This window comes from Phocoena phocoena, chromosome 11 (genome assembly GCF_963924675.1).
Source record: "Phocoena phocoena chromosome 11, mPhoPho1.1, whole genome shotgun sequence".
Lineage (NCBI taxonomy): Eukaryota > Metazoa > Chordata > Mammalia > Artiodactyla > Phocoenidae > Phocoena > Phocoena phocoena.
In genome coordinates this window covers 91,006,598-91,024,090 of record NC_089229.1, presented here as the reverse complement: position 1 = coordinate 91,024,090, position 17,493 = coordinate 91,006,598, and the positions used below count along the sequence as shown (strand labels likewise).

Sequence of the window (17,493 nt, the reverse complement as noted above, 5' to 3'; positions counted from 1 at the left end):
TTACAACAAAGTGAATCAGTTATACATATGTTCCCATATCTCCTCCCTCTTGCGTCTCCCTCCCTCCCACCCTCCACATCCCACCCCCCCCACCCTCCCCATCCCACCCCCCCCCACCCCAGGTGGTCACAAAGCACTGAGCTGATCTCCCTGTGCCATGCAGCTGCTTCCCACTAGCTATCTGTTTTACGTTTGGTAGTGTATATATGTCCATGCCACTCTCTCGCTTTGTCAACATGAATGACTTTTAAAATAAATTTGTAAGTAGAACCTAGGAGTCTCAATGGGGAGTAATTGGTTGGTGAAGTATTTAGAAAACAAACACTTGGCATCTTCAGAAATTCAACTGAACCATTAGGCCTCTGTAGCCTTGGGATTTTCCTGAAATTAGATAATTAATGAAATGGATCACCTAAAGTTTTATATAGCAAGGGAAGCTTTCTGCTAGTATTGAAAATAAAATTTCGCTTTTTTTTAAAACTCATAAAGTAATAAATTACAACTTTCCTTTAAATGACAGTTCTTAAAACAGTAAGTAGCAGTTTCTTCTCCTGCATACTAAATTCATTTATATACCTGGGATTTGCTTGTTTGCTTGTTTTGAAAATGTTCCAAAGTGTTCAGACATTCACTTGAGGGATATTTAATCATCACACCACAGTTGGTCAGGGTTGATTGCAACTATAGAAACAACTTTTATCTTTTATAGTTTTAACTTTTCCCTCTTAAAGTTCCATCCAGATTACAGTGTGTAATTAGTAGAAGTTTACAGAACAATTGCCTCCTTTCATCGTTGACATAAATTGCTACAAACCATATTTCAGTCTCTTCCAATTTACAGAAAATTGGATTTAAACTGATGGTCAAAATTACGGTAGTACTTCTATTCCATTGGAAGGCTCAGTGTTTGCATGTGGGCAGAAGTTACTAAGTATGTCCCTTAGAACTAAATGATGTCTGAGCTGGTGGTAGAAGTGAAAGTCTGTGCATTCAATGCAAATTTGAAGGATTTTGACTGGGAATTAGAAAAGGAAAAGGTAACCCCTACACCTGCTGCTCTACAATAGCATTCACCCTAATGTTGATCTGTAGAGCACAGTGAGAAGACATACCAGGATGTAATCTTTTACTCACAGGGTCTAGCACCAACTGATCCAGGCATTCATCGTTGATAGAAGACTCTCTAGAGTCATCTAGTTTTAGCATCTTTGAGTCCTCTTTCTGAGTTGTTTATGGTATTTATGTCTATTTGGAAGCTTATGGAAAATGAGCCTAATCAAAGAAGCAAAACACTATTACTGAGAAAGAAGCAGAAAAGTATTCCAGTGGCAAATAAAGTAACTGTTTATTTCATTTGGTGTTTCACTGTGTTGGTGACCTCAATAATGGCATGATGATATTTTTCTGAGGCTGACTTGAATTCCACCAGATGCTTCTCATAACTTTTGATGGCTTCTTGAAGCTGTGTTTTCTCCACTGCTCCCAGGATGGCACGGAAGATCATATCTATGCCAAGGCCAAGAACAGCAACTCCTATGCTACCAAGGAGAGAAGCACCAATTTGAGCTAACACAGTGACCAACTTGTTAATTATGCCGGTTGTGATGTTTGAGCCCACGAGTTTAACAGCCACTGCACTGGCAGCAGAAGTAGCTTCTCCCAGGATGACTGAAATAACCTTTTGGACTATTGCAATTTTCTCGGTTTCTTTTTCCTTAATATCCTGAAGTTTTCTATAAAGGGTTGGCTCTAGTTTATCTTTTAGTGCTTCATCAACCTTTTGCAATTCTTTTTGGATTTTCATCATGGCTTGGATGATGATATCACAGTTTTCTTTGATGGTCGCATCTCTTTTCATTTCAATGGAGGCCAGCCTGCACCCTAAGTGCGTATTTAAAACCCCAATCAGCTTATTGGTGGCATGGAAGCTGTCAGATAAGCAGTCAAGGAGCTCCTGGTGAAGACGATTTACTTCTTGTCGCCTTTTTGGGTTCTCTGGGTAGAGGAAGTCACTTTGAGCCATATTTCAAATATGATCTCTGAAAAATACAATAGTAAATCTTTACTAGAAATCTTGAAAAATATCTGCTGGATGTATAGATTTGACCAGGAAATCTTTTACTTTATGAATAGCAAAGTAGTATGCTATCTAAGGAATTTCTCAGAAAACTCAACAAGTTCTTCAAAACAAGCTTTTGAAACTTGGAGTCAGTGTATGAAAATATGGGTGACATAATGCAACTTGTTGATGCATTAATTATGGCATTAGATCTTGTGGAGGGGGGAGATCCTAGATAGGAAAGATTTGTGTTTATCTAGCATCTGATTATTAATAAATGTGATTATTTCCAAGTAATATTTAATAACATATTTGAAATGGTTAGCTCTTGATTACCAGTGACCCTTAATTTCCTCAAACTCTAGTCACCACATTGAATAGACCAACCAGACTGATTTTTCTAATATTTGGAATTAAATTAGTAGGATCAGAAGAATATTAAGGTCTCTGAGTTTACAGGGCAATAATTGCTAATTTTGTCTGTATACTCTGTTATCTTAATTTACAATATTCAAAACACTCTTTATGTCTTTACAGGTCAATTATTTGCTCTCCAAACCTAAGAGGCATCCAAAGGCAACACATATAACATTAGAATGTTTACCAAAAAATCCTCGTGATAACAGTTTATTTTCAAGATTCCTTAGATTAAAATCTCACTTGGAGAGACAGTGGGCATCATGGAAGGGACAGGGCAGTTCTGACTATCTCTCTGCTTCTCCATTGGCAAAGCTTATAAATTAAATTATTTAGAATTGTCTATATTACCCTTGACCATTATTCAGATACGCTAGAGTTAGTCTCAGAAAGAAGATAATGTCATTTCACAAAGGTATTAGGGAATAAGTAGCAAGAGTACATCACAGAATGAATAAAATAAGCCTGGTGTTTGTAGCCTGCTTGTGTCTGTACTTTGGGCTCAGAGAAAGAAGGAATAAGCAACACCCTTCTGAGTGAATTTGGGTGAGAGTTTGAAGCTAGTGAGAACAATGTTCCTCAGTATGCACACCTGGAATAGGCTTACTATGTGCCTGACACTTGAATATTTCATTTGAATTCTTGGGAGAAAAGAAGGGGAAAATGGAGTCCTTTATACCTGTGTGCGATCTGGCTCCTCCTCTCTTTGTGTAAACAACATGCTAATTAATCTGGGCCCTATCTTTCTAGGACCACTGTTCTTAGCCTAGATATTGGGAACCTCAGAAGCATGGGGGGAAGGAATGAAGATGTTTTCTCTCAAGAAAGTAAACATGAACATAACCTATCCTCCAAGTTATAAAGATACAGTTTGGAAATGGAAAGGGGAAAAATTTTGAAAATGGATTAGGAACATAATAATTTTTGCTCTTAATTTTAGGAAAATGCACTAGTACCCCTGGTGGAATAAATTGTATCAATGGTCAGAAATTCACTTTTATCTTTGATTTAGATACAGTACACACACACACACACACACACACACACACACACACACACACACGTGACAGATACAAATGTCCACAAATTAGAATATATCTCAATTCCATTTAAAGAAATTGTTTGTTAAAGGACTATTAAATATTCCACAAACTCACCATTGGGTTGCAAACTGCAATTTGATAACCACAAATTGGGACTTTGATTTTTCGCTTTTTTCTCCTAGAAATTTTACGTTAAACTGTTTTCTTTTTTGGTTCCTAGTTTTCAGATCTTATCATGAAGTGAAAACTCCAGTTTCTGACTTTGAATTTAGAAGATCACCAACTACATCCCCATCCAGATATTTAGGTGAGAGGAGTCTTTCTTACCCTGAAAAAGTGGGAAATTTCTCTAAAAGCTGTCATATGCCATTATCTGAAGGCATAGCTTTTAGAAAAGATGTGTGGTTCTATTTACCTCAGGATAAACACATGGAGAGATGAACCTTCCTCCTTGATGGGAGGTTGAATGTTTCCAAGTGGTCACTTCCTTCCTAATTAATTCATTGTTTTAACACAACTTGACAAATTAATCATAAAATACATCTGAAAGACTAAATAGGTGAGACTACTTACTTTTTTCAGGATAAGTAATGTTGGGACTTTTTCCTCCTCAAACATTAAAACAGTATAAAAACACAATATTAACAAGTATTGTATAGGTGCAAGAGTAGGTGGAATCATGGAACAAAATAGTCCCCAAAGAAGACCCTTCTATACATTTGACTTAACGTATAATAAATGTAGAATCCCAAATCAATAGAAATTAGTATTCCATAAATGATCCTGGCATAATGGGCTAGCTTGTGGGGGATTAAACATTAATTAAAAATATCAGTGTAACATATGTAAAAAAGATCAAATGATAAAATAGCTAGAAGAAAACAGATAATTTTCAAATGTATATGGAGGGCTTTATAAGCGTAAAACCAATGGGAAAAAGTCACACAAAAATTTGACTAACAAAGATGACCATGTAAGAAGGACTGAAAGCAAACTGGTTAAAATACAGGAAATATTAAAACGTATTGGTTTCTAACTAGTCTTGTTATTAATACAGAAAACAGTCAGGTAAACATGCAAACAACTCTGAACAGACAGTAAAAGAAGAAATAGTAGTAATTAATTGATGAAAAGTTTCAGTCTTACCAGAAATCAGATACAGTACTTTTTCAGCTACAAAAGTAGTATTTTCTTTCCTTTACATACTCAAGCCCTTGCACATGCTCTTTTATACCCTTCTTCCTAGGTTGCAGATATCCATAATTTTGTGCCAATAACAAGTCTGAGTAAGAGATATCATGATGTGCTCAGAATTATTTTTCACATCTAACGAAAAAAGACTTATTTTTCTGAGTCAGGCTTACCTTCTTTTTTTTCTTCCTTGGGGAAGGGGACTGAGGGCTCCTTATGCAAAGAGATCTTCAGCAGCCCTGCCACCATACCTGCCCCAGTACTGAATACAGTTTAAAATTACTTCCATCCCAACAGTGAGATAAATGCTAGAGAATTAGGTGGAGGAGAGGTGGGGTTTGAAGGTGAAACCAATTAATTATGTTTGGGACAAGTGAAATTTGAAGAGCCCGATGAAGGAAGTAATTTAATAATTCAGTAGCAATTTACCTAATGGAGAGTAGTACTTTACTATTTATTATAAGGTAGTATGCTAGGCTCTGTAGAGCATACAGAAATGAAAGAGACATGGTCCCTGCTTTCGTGAAATTTCTAATCTAGTTAGGAAGTTAAGACAGATTTAAAACTACAACGTCAAGTTGAAAGCACTACGTCATACAAAATTATAGATAGAGGTGGTGCTTGCCTTGTGCAAATTCAAATTTTAAAGAACTCACACTTTGAAGTAAGACAGAGAAAGATAAATATCGTATGATATCACTTATATGTGGAATCTAAAAAAATGGTACAAATGAACTTATTTACGAAACAGAAGTAGAGCCACAGATGTAGAAAACAATCTTATGGTTACCAGGGGAAAGCGGGGGATGGGGAGAGGGATAAACTGGGAGATTGGGATGGACATATATACACTACTCTATTATAAAATAGATAACTAATAAGCATCTACTGTATAGTACAGGGAACTCTACTCAATACTCTGTAATAACCTATATGGATAAAGAATCTAAAAAAGACTGGATATATGTATACATATAACCGATTCACTTTGCTGTACAGCAGAAACTAACACAACATTGTAAATCAACCGGACTCCAATAAAAATTAAGAAAATGAAAAACAAAACAAAAGAACTCATACTTTAATAATACTTACACTGGGGCCATGTGGAGACAGTCCATCATCTAGGGAGGGTTAACAATTTGTACCTTTCCAATTGACACTCTTAAATATGTGCTTGATACTTAGAGGAGAGGTTATACACCGCATGAAAAATCTTAGTTGGCAACGTGCAGCATTTCGACTATTGCCCATGACAATTTAGTTCTGATGCTCGAATTGCTTACTTGTCTCAGCAAAACAAAAAAGGTCTGCAATTAGTTGGAGTCGCCCTTCTTAAAGATCACAGTTGTTACTTAGGCATGCCTCAAGTGATGTCTTACCAGTGATATACCGTACTGTAGCTGAGAGGAGTTCTGGGCTATACACTGTCCTCTATCTTACTGCATTTTCAGGGCAGATCTTTTAAATATTGACTTGAAAGTTCAGTCTTTTAAAATCATTTTAAAGTCATTTTAAAAAATGACTTATAAGATGGGCATCAGCAGGTAGCTAAGTGGTGTACTTAATCCAGCTCTGATCACCTGCATCTTTTGTATGGCAGATGTGAACTTTTACACTATTGGTTATAACATGATAGTGCTCCCTGTTAGTGATGGGCAGTTACCATCCACTTCTGTACAGCCGAATTTGTGTGGCTATTTGAGCATTTTATTGTAGTGGTTCATGAAATAAGTTCTAAAGAGCCCTGGGGCAGCCTGGTGGGGAATTGCTAGCCAGCAGGTGGAGTGCTTGGTCTCTGGCACACCAGTTTCACCCCAGCCTTTGCTGAAGTACCTATGCTTTCTTTGCTGCTCTATTTGGGCTGTGGGTGGGAAAAGTTTGTGTGATGAGCGAGTTCTTTTGCTAAAATAAAGTTCGGAAATCACACGTATTTTGGCTTTGTTATTTTATTTAAAAAAAGGAAGTAAACAAATCTGGAAGCACTGATACTTGATCTGCTCATCTTAGGAACTTGGAATGAAAACAAAGGCTAGCTTCAGATGGATTCTTATTGGACCTAACTCATCAGTATTGTTGAAATAAGAAGTAAACACTCATGATTAAAGAGCATGTAAGAAATGGGAGAAATATACTGATGATTGTATCTAAAAGTTAAAGTTTATTTAGTGATACTATACAGTTCTTTTAGTTTTTCAGGAAAGGAGCCACCTTGCAAAATAAAAATGTATTGATTATCACATATGTAAGTAAAAATTTCTCAGGATACTTTTGTGAATAACAGTACTGCATTGACTGTCAAGTGCTATAGGAATTTAAAGAGAAAATTTGATATGGAGGTCATTAGAGGAAGATTCATGGAGGAAGTGACAGGTGATTGTGCATTGATAGACGGTAGAATTATAACATGATGAAATTAAAAGATTTGATAAACCAAAGTATTTTAAAATAAAAAGTTTATAGCAATGATATATAAACACTTTAATATGTAGGAGGAAAAACACCTATAAACCTACCATCTTGTTTTTCTTTTATTATTCCTTTCCAAAGTTTATTTAAATGCATAAGTATTTTTACCAGGTTGTAATAATAAGAAATAAAATTTCATCTTATATTAATTTACTTAAACACTTCCCCTATTTCTAGTTTTATAATTATTTTATTGGTTATATAAAATATATTTATATTTTATAAAGTATTTCACATATCTTTACCATAATTTAACAAATTCTTAATTGTTTCACTGTCTTAATATAAGTATTTTAATACACATAGTTCTTTTTTCCCTCTTCAATTATCTGGATTATTTCCTCAGGATAAATTTCCAGAGGAAATTCAGATTATATAAATGTACAATTTATGTAATCAGTAGGAATAAAAATTTATATTACTTTTGATATGTATTGCAAATGCATTCCAAAAACTTTTACACTGACATCAAAAATAAATTTTTACAGCAGGACACTGGGTGTGTTTCAAAGTCAAAGACAATTCTGTTAAATATTATTGGTTTGAGGAGCATAAGGTCAAATTGAAGAGTTCTTGCCATTGTGGAAATCCATCCTGAAAAAGTTAATGATGAAATGATACTGAGGTTTGCTTCCAAATAATCTAGAAGGCAGATTGGAGTAGCTTCATAGAAGTAATAAGATCAAACTTGTTTTGATAATTTTTGAAGCTGGGTTATGGGGGTATGGGAGTTTATTATATTATTTTCTTTACTTCTGTGTATGTTTGAACTTTTCCCTTAATAACAATTAAAAACAGAAAGAAAGAAAGAAAAAAAGAAAAACCATGACCCTGTCCAAGCTTCTGATGTTTGGTCATTAGTGCTCTCTAAGGTTTTACCTTTCTCCAATGTGTCTCTTGTCCTCACTACCCATATTGGGTCCAGCTATCCTGCAAGGTTCACTTATCTGGGAGTGTGGGTATAGGGTATGGTAAAGTCAGAAGCATTTCAGGAGAAAATAACAGCTACTAACTAGTTCTGAGCTTCCTTCTTTAATTTAAATCAAAACCATGGCCTTTCATTAAGAAAAACAAGGTTGATCATGGTGTGATGACACTCTGATATAAAGTCTTTAAAAGAATATTTCTGACCAGAAAGCAGAATATCTAGGTCATTCACCAGCATTTATCAAATGATCACTTGAGAAACCTCTGCCATATGCCTTGAGTAGACAATGTTCCTTGCCCTCAAGAAGATAACAGTCTATTTGGAGACACACAGCAAAGGCCCAGTGATATTTAAATGTAATATAACTTATGAAGGAGCATAAGTGCTATACATTAACTAGAATTAGATCACACATTCATATTTTCGCAGATACTGAATGCTTAAATTAATGTTAAAGACATAAAAGGAAATGTTACATTCCATGTAAACAACACACATTCACACAGGGGTCATTTCATCCTTATTCTTTTCTAAAATTGATGTCTTTACTACTATATCATCCCCTCTGACTTAATTATATAAGCTGTTATTTTTCTTCTTTCTTGGTGTCTTCAGAGACATAAATGATCACCAGGAACATGTCATGGGATCCGCTTAAAAAAAGTTGTTTTGTTGCTTTACTATAGTTATGACTAGGATTCAAGCCTGACCTGTTATTGCAAACACCCTTTAATATGGAGAAACAGAGTATTATATCAATACTGATAGAAATACCCATATTGCTTACCTTGCTGTGTTTCTGAGTTCAGTGGTCCCAGCAGTTGTTGGGGAGTGTTGCTGCAGTGCTTTTTCATCTGGTTTCAACTGGATGTTTCTAATGGAATGTGATGACTTACAGGCTTTGCTAGTCTCTGCTGGGTCCCTCTGCCTGTCTGGTTCATCGACTGTTTCTGCATGGTTTAGTTCTCAGAATTCTTTTATTTTCTATATTAATATAAAATTGGTATATATTAAGTATTATTAATTATAAGTAATAATAATAATAATAATTATAAGTAATTAGTAGTGCAATGATAAAACATTAAAATTTTTGTGTTTTAATGGACTTTTTTGTTGTTGAAAAGTGCTATCCAACTGAGCTAATTCAATTCAGTAGACAAGATGCCTCTTTAATTGAAGCTCTCAGATTTTGGGTTCCCATCATGTCAACTTTTCCAGATATTAAACTTCCTTTAGCTTCTGTTGCATTTTGTACCTGTTGCTGATTGATCTAAGTTCTCAAGAGATATAGATACAGATATTTTCAGCCAAATGTGTTTTTTGTGTGTGTGCTCTTCTTTCCTGGCTGGTTCTCTGCTCTTTATCACTATCTCTCTTGTCATCTTGGTTAATTGTCTTGACAATATAAAAACCTTAAAGATCAATTTGACTCCTTTCCCTTAAATCAAAGTCTCCTATGCTTCTTTTTCTAGATTCTGTCCTAATCCCCACTGATTCCTCTACAGCAAAGATACATCAGAAGGAAGAAAATCACTCAGCCTCTAGTGATTTGTAATTTACTAGTTTGTAATTTATGGATTGGCATAAAAGGACTATGAGATAATAAATGTAAAATACTTGGCACAGTGCCTGTTTTATGGCAAAAACTTACTAAATGATAGCTATTCTTATGTTAACAACAAAAATTCCTGTTGTTATTGAGTGGGTAGAGGATTGGGAACCAAGATGCCAGCTAGGAGACTTGGATTGTAAAATCTAAAGGTGCTGCCCTATAATTCTAAAGAAGGACCAAGTGAGGTGTAGTAGATTACTTTTGTCCCTCTGGGTCATTTTGCATTTGACATAGCCTAGGGACGCACCATGTAGGAACATGGGAAAAAAGGGAAAAAAGTATTGTGGCCAGTGTAGCCGAAGTATGTATGGATGGATAAGTAGGATTTCAATAGATGTGTTAGGAGATGGGGTATGAAGGAGATGATGCGGGTGAAGGGAAAACTGTGAACAAAAAACTGTGGAGCATTTTCAGGGAACAAAATTAACCCACTATGCTGGTGGCACAGAGTATATGTGGGAGCAGTGAAGGGAATGCAAGTAGTGGAAAATTGAGAGCAGTTTGTTGATGGCCTTAGATGCCATGCTAGGAAATTGTATTTTATTCTCTAGGCAATACTGAACCATCGAAGGTTTTTGGTTATGGGATAATATTAGGAGGTTTGGATTTCAGGAAAGTCAGTTTATACAAACTGGATTAGTGGGTATGGACAATAAAACATGGGTTACCAACTCCAATGCCTGTAGTAACTGGACAAGATATGTAAGTAATTGAAACACTTAGTGTAAGACAATAGGATATAGAGGGTGAATGTCTAGTCTAAAGGAGACAACCTCAGCTCTAGGAAATTTCTCCAACTCAGGAAAAGGACTTAATGCTGCCAGTTAATTTCATTTTTTCAATAGTCAGTAGAAATCCAGATTTCTATGTTTCAATTTTTAAATTTGCAACTGATAAAAAATTTGAGAATACACTGTGGTAGGTCAAACGAAGCATATCTGTGGGTTAGATTTTGCCTGTGGATTGCCAGTTTGTGACCCCTTGACAAAAATATTGAGATAAAATGTGAGACCATTAAAGTTGTCTAGATGAGAGTTAACTGGAGTAGTAGTTATGGGAATGGAAGGGAGGGGATGGATTGAAATAAGTTCAAAGGGAGTTAACAAATTTTAGGGACTGATTTAATATGGGGAAGAGAAAAGGAAAAGGGATTTGAACCTCAATAATGAGGCAAAGATTAAGAGGAGAAAGTGTTTTCTGAGGAGGTGAGAGCAGTTTTGGATAATTGTGTGGCACATACTGGTGCAGTCACTATGTGGAGATGACCAGTAGGTAGTTGGAAATATAGATCTGGAGATCAGGAGAATTGCTGAACCTACGCCATGAAGTTTAGGAGTCATCTGCATACAGATGGCATTTGTAGTTATTGGATCTTGAAAGGAGAAAGTGTACAATATAATGGGGGCCAAAAACACAGCCTTGCGGCGCTTAGGAGACTGGAAAGGCATTGGTGGTATAAGGAAGAGAAACCTATAAAATAAATATATGCTTAGAGAGGATATAGAAGGACCAGAGTTATACAGCATCATGGAGCCCTCAAGAGGAAAAAATCTTGAAGTAGGAAGAGGTATTCAGCAATTTTAATAATGCAGAGAACTCAAGATGGTTAAGGCCTGGAAATAGGCCAAGAGATTTGATAATTAGAACTTATTGATGCCCTACAGGAAAATAGTGAGGGATAGAATAAATTACAATGACGTAAAGAATCTCTCTCTTGAGAAATTTGAGAATTAAAGGAAGGAGTGAGATGGAATCATTACTTGAAGAGAAATCAGAGTCAAACTTTTTTTTTTTAACTGAATAGGGCAGTTGTTTTTGTTTTTTTGCTGTACCATGTGGCTTGCAGGATCTCAATTCCCTGACCAGGGATTGAACACAGGCCACAGCAGTGAAAGCCTGGAATCCTAACCAACTGAATAGGGAACTGAGTATGTACATAGTTAAAGGAGAAGGAAAAATAAACAGGGAGTGATGGAGGATGCAAGATGTATTAGTCAGCTTGGGCTGTCATAACAAAATACCATAGACTGGGGGCTTGGACAGCAGAAGTTTTATTTTCTCACAGCTCTGGAGTCTGGGAAATATAAGATCAAAGTACCAGCCCATTCAGTTTTTGGTGAGGGCTCTCTTCCTGATTTGCAGGCAGTCACCTTCTTGCTGCATCCTCACAAGGTGGAGAGAGTGAGGGAGGGAGCTCTCTGGTGTCTCCTCTTACAAGGACACTAATCCTATCGTACCAGAGCCCTGCCCTTATTACTTCATTAACTTTAATTACGTCCTAAAGGACCTGTCTCCAATTACAGTCATACTGGAAATCAGGGTGTCAACACATGAATTTTGGGAGGACTTCAGTTCACAGCACAAGAGAAAAGGGGAGATGATTGATAGAGCAGAATTCTAGAGGAAATACCAAAAGAGGATTGTGAACATTGGTTAGAGACATTAACATTTTTCTCTATTGCAGAAGAAGACAAGTTTTAATGAAAGTACATAAAGGACAGGACAGACATTGGGAGTTTGTATTAGATGGCCTTGATCTTCTTTGGAATATTGCATTCTCTACCTCCTCAGTCTGCTGTTACCCACCTTTCAGAGTTACTTGATAGTTTATATATTCTGTCCGTGATTTTTAGTTGTCATCAGTGGGAATGATTGGATGGTGTGTGCTTGCTCTATCTTAACTGAAACCAGAGCCCCTCTATGTAATTTTTAATGTTTTATCCAATCTTTTTCACTAGATTGGATGGGTATTGAGGGTAATACCTGAGAATACTGTCATTCCATATGTTAGCATATCCAATTCAGGATCTACCATGCAATATTTGATATGTGGTTTAAATTTAATGAAACCCCCCGATTCTACTCTGTTTTAACTATTTTTTATTAAAGCACAAGATCATTTCTGTTTTGAAGCTTGTATAGCTTTCCAACCTTTGATAAGAGTTATTCTCATGTTCGGATTATACTTTCAGTCTCTTTGTGGTTGACAAATATACTTTTAGTTTTCATTTGGATTACTACTTGTTTTACAGTGCTGAAACATTTCTGCTGAAGAAATGTCTTCAGGGTCAGAAAAGGATAAAGAGAGGCTCGTTCAAGCTGCCAAACCGTTCCTCTTTCGCATGCACGATCTTGTTTCCTTCACAAATGCACTCACCGAATTGTTTAACGGCAGTATGAACACTCAGATCTCCTTAATGGCTGTGAAAGAAGATGGTAATGTTAAGGATGTCTTTGAACAGATGCTCAAAACTTTTAAGGAGTTGCAATCTGCAGTGGTGGCAAAGCAGGACAGAATGCAAAGTGAACCTTTATGTTCCAAGATTGCAACAGCTATGTGCTCTATGCTTGAGAAGAGTAGCAGTGTAAAGGAGTTGCAACAGTCAGCCAAAGGAATGTTCAAAAATGTCCCTACACCGGTCATTGCCTCTGTGCTGAATAATGGTAACATCCCTGAGATCTTCTCTTTCACTCTTGATGAAATATCCCATCATGAATCTTCAGTTAAGTGACGTCTATAGAAAAGACACCAAAGAGCAATCAGATGATACCACATCTGAGAAAAGCCCAAGTCCTGGTCCATCCAAAGCCACTACAATAGACACCTTGAAAAAGTTGCAGGATGCACTAAACACTGAGAATGCCAAGGATACCATCGAGTCAGCTGCAGATCAGATGGAGCAAATTGTCAAAACCATGAGACCAATTTTAGAGATCCTCCAAAAAGCCATAAAAACTATGGAAACCAAGGTTTCTGTGTTTAAGAAAGCCAAGGAATAGTAGGAGTGCAACAGTAGTGCTCATTTCTGTCAGAAAACCAATTCAAATCCTGCGAGCTTTTATAGTACTTTCTAAGACCTTGGATGGCAGACATGTGGTCTGTTGGGACATGAGTTTGAAGAATAGTCACCTGGCAAACTATTTTCCTCAAGTTTTGCTTTATTCAAATAAAAATAAATAGTCAAAGAAACCCTGCTTGAAATGGCAGTTACTGAAAAGAATATATTGTTCAAAAAAATCAAGTATGGTATTATATTTGAGGATGTTTCTAAACATTGTATTTCATCTTAAAGCATAATTGAAATAACCCTCAACTAATTCCCACTCTTAGTAATTCTATTTCTAGTTCCTACAGTGTGAGTTCCAGGTAAATGTATACACTATCACTAAATAATCTGGTTCAGGCCTAGGAAACAAAACTTTTGCATTTTTGTCACTCATATACCAATTTCTGTACACTTCAGTGGCTTGCCTATCATAAGCCATCACTAAATACTTTTGATATGATTTATCCAGAAGTAAATAAGAATAATGAATGAGGAGTAATAGCATTTTCTTGCCTATGTGAATAAGACCAGAGCAGATGAGTTATTCTTTGTCTCCTACTGAAGTCTTATGATTAGGAGATAATAGAGGTTGAAAAATAGAACTGCTCTAACATTTTACACAAAAAAAGACCTAGTGCTTGTTACTTGACCGTAATAGAAGTAGGATTTCTGAGATGTGCTTGTATTGGGGAAAAACATTAGACAAATCCATTTGTCTACCAAAAAGTCTTGAGCTCTCATGAACTGTAAGTGAGTGTATGCTCTCAAGATTGCCATATTTCAAAAACAAACAACCCAATCAAAAAATGGGTGGAAGACCTAAATAGACATTTCTCCAAAGAAGACATACAGATGGCCAAGAGGTACATGAAAAGTTGCTCAACATCACTAATTATTAGAGAAATGCAAATCAAAACTACAATGAGGTATCACCTCACACTGGTCAGAATGGCCATCATCAAAAACCTACAAACAATAAATGCTGGAGAGGGTGTGGAGAAAAGGGAACCCCCTTGCACTGTTGATGGGAATGTAAATTGATACAGACACTGGGCAGAACAGTATGGCAGTTCCTTAAAAAACTAAAAATAGAACTACCATCTGACCCAGCAATCCCACTACTGGGCATATACCCTGAGAACACCATAATTCAAAAAGACACATGTACCCCAATGTTCATTGCAGCACTACTTACGATAGCCAGGATGTGGAAACAAACTAAGTGTCCATCAGCAGATGAATGGATAAAGAAGATGTGGCACACATATACAATGGAATATTACTCAGCCATCAAAAGGAACGAAATTGGGTCATTTGTAGAGATGCGGTGGACCTAGAGTCTGTCATAGAGTGAAGTAAGTCAGAGAAAAACAAGTATCGTATCATTAACGCATATATGTGGAATCTAGAAAATGGTACAAATGAACCTATTTGCAGGGCAGGAATAGAGACACAGATGTAGAGAACAGATGGGTGGACACAGGAGGGAAGGGAAGAGTGGGATGAATTGGGAGATTAGGATTGACATATATACACTACCATGTGTAAAATAGATAGCTAGTGGGAACCTGCTGTATATAGCACAGGGAGCTCAGCTCGGTGCTCTGTGATGATCTAGATGGGTGGGATGGGGTGGGGAGGGAGGTCCAAGAGGGAGGGGATACAGGTATACATATAGCTGATTCACTTCAGTGTACAGCAGAAACTAACACAACATTGTAAAGTGATTTTACTCCAGTTAAAAAAAAAGATTGCCATATTTCACATGATACCTAATAGAAACTTTGTTAGGAATAAGAAAGACAATAACTCTAGTTGTATTTTTTTCTTTTTAAGAAGTATGGAATTTACTACTTACTTTAAAAGCAGTTAATTCTAGTTCTCTATTGGAATTTTCCTTTCTGAGAATACCTAAGATTTTTCCTCATTTAAACTTTTTTTTTTTTTTGCGGTACGCGGGCCTCTCACTGTTGTGGCCTCTCCCGCTGCGGAGCACAGGCTCCGGACGCGCAGGCTCAGCGGCCATGGCTCAGTGTCCCAGCTGCTCCGCGGCATGTAGGATCTTCCTGGACCGGGGTACGAACCCGTATCCACTGCATCGGCAGGCGGACTCTCAACCACTGCGCCACCAGGGAAGCCCTAAACATTTTTTCGTTTAAAAATTTAAATCCTATTTTCTCTTTAAAAAAAATGCTTGCTTCTTATCTAAATCTCAGAGGAGCTAAGTAGCCTGGACTTTCAGAATTCAAAGGTATGGAACTAGCTCTCATCTTCACCCCGTTTAGCCCAATTAGTAGGGTCTTTAGAGACCTAGCAATCCCCCATCACCCCACTTATCTTGTCTACTACCTGAAAGAAGAGTCGGAGAACATCTCCAGCTGTGAAGTTCGATGATTTATACTTCTTTTTAACTGTTTGCACATAATGGGGACTCAATATATCTCTGATATTTCCTTGGTAATTAGATTTTTTTTTCTCCTTTATCTCCACATACATACACTTGTTTTCCTAACAAATGTGCTTAAATTTGTGATGAAGGCTTAAAATCTAATTTGCCATAAAGTCCTCTGTGAATTAACATATGAGTTTAAATTCTAACTTTTGTAATATTTTAGAAGAAACCTGTGTGCAACACCCCATTACTGACAGTGAATGAGACTCCACTAACATCTTTCATTAACTTTCCCTTTTGTTTCTTGGGTTTCTACATTGGTGTGGTCTTGAATGCTGATAAAAATCTCTAAAAAAATTTTTTTAAATAATAAAATTGCTTGACATCAGGGAAAAAACATCTCTAAAGAAATTTCACACCTTTAGTAGGGCTCTGGGGCTCAACACTTTCTCATTTGATGAATTTGTCCTTTGCTTTCTAACTCAAGAGTCTCTGATTTGTTCCTAATATTTAGGATCATTAAATTAAAAAATAAGGGAAAATCATTGTATTCATCATAACACTCCTTCAATTGTTTGAGACAGAAAATTTAATTCAAATTATTGAAGCAAAAATATAATTTATTGATTTATGTAATGAAAAAGCCCATGGTATCCAGTTTCAGGCACAGTTGGATTTAGGGGCACATAGACTCTCGCCAAGATTCACTTTCTTTTCATTTCTCAGCTCTTCTTTCATTGTGTTAGCTCCGTTCTCAGGAAGACAGGGGCTCTCTTCTCAGTGTCAAGATAGCTGCTAGCGATTCTAGACTCATATTCTGCTTTCACTATTCTCCACTCAAAATAAAAAGTGGCCCCCACCCCACACCCAGCCCCAATCCCAATAAAGTACCCTGATTATGTCTCACAGGCTCAGACTGAGTCATTTCTATCCAACATGAATCTCTGTATCCATGAAGAAGAAATATACCTACAGGTCTACCCATAGGCAGTGGACTGAGCCAGTTCTGAATCAGTTGATAGCTGGGCGGAATAATTCTCTACGGGGATTCAGGGTGCCCTGACTGGAATAAAGCAAAAGGGTACAGGGAAGGCAAAAACCACAACCTTTTTTTATGCTCTACTTTTGGAAGAGATGATGACACAGGTCAAAAATGAGAGAGAAGCAATAACTACGGGAATAGGGATGCACTTTTTGCTGGAAGCTGTGAAAACAAAAAAACATAAAAAGAGTTAGAGATGTTTTAGCAGAGATTTTTTTAAAAAAACCACCTCATTTCTCCTTTGGTTCACTTTTTAAACTTAGAAAATTCCTAACAAAAAAAGTTGAAGCTCGCACTTTTTAGAAAATTAATTAATTTATTTTTTATACAGCAGGCTCTTATTAGTTATCTATTTTATACATATTAGTGTATACATGTCAATCCCAGTCTCCCAATTCATCCCATCCGCCCCGCCACTTTCCCTTCTTGTGTCCATATGTTTGTTCTCTACATCTGTGTCTGTATTTCTGCCTTGCAAACCAGTTCATCTGTACCACTTTTCTAGATTCCACA

General features: G+C 36.6%; 2 protein-coding genes across 2 annotated transcripts; one reads left to right on the top strand and one right to left on the bottom strand.

The window, feature by feature from the left end:
• Positions 1-1,345: 1,345 nt before the first annotated feature.
• SMCO3 (single-pass membrane protein with coiled-coil domains 3) lies at positions 1,346-8,927 on the bottom strand. Its single transcript, XM_065888299.1, has 2 exons — positions 8,895-8,927; positions 1,346-2,039 (listed from the first exon to the last, which is right to left on the bottom strand). The coding sequence occupies exon 2, from the start codon at positions 2,021-2,023 to the stop codon at positions 1,346-1,348; it is 678 nt and encodes a 225-aa protein (XP_065744371.1). The 5' UTR covers positions 2,024-2,039; positions 8,895-8,927.
• Positions 8,928-12,775: 3,848 nt separating this feature from the next.
• C11H12orf60 (chromosome 11 C12orf60 homolog) lies at positions 12,776-13,499 on the top strand. Its single transcript, XM_065888207.1, is given in 2 exon segments — positions 12,776-13,167; positions 13,169-13,499. Coding segments are annotated over 2 exon segments (723 nt in total).
• The last annotated feature ends 3,994 nt before the right edge of the window (positions 13,500-17,493 follow it).

Coding starts and splice junctions, on each gene's coding strand:
- SMCO3 (XM_065888299.1), bottom strand. CDS start 2,023: ATGGCTCAAAGTGACTTCCTCTACCCAGAGAACCCAAAAAGGCGACAA.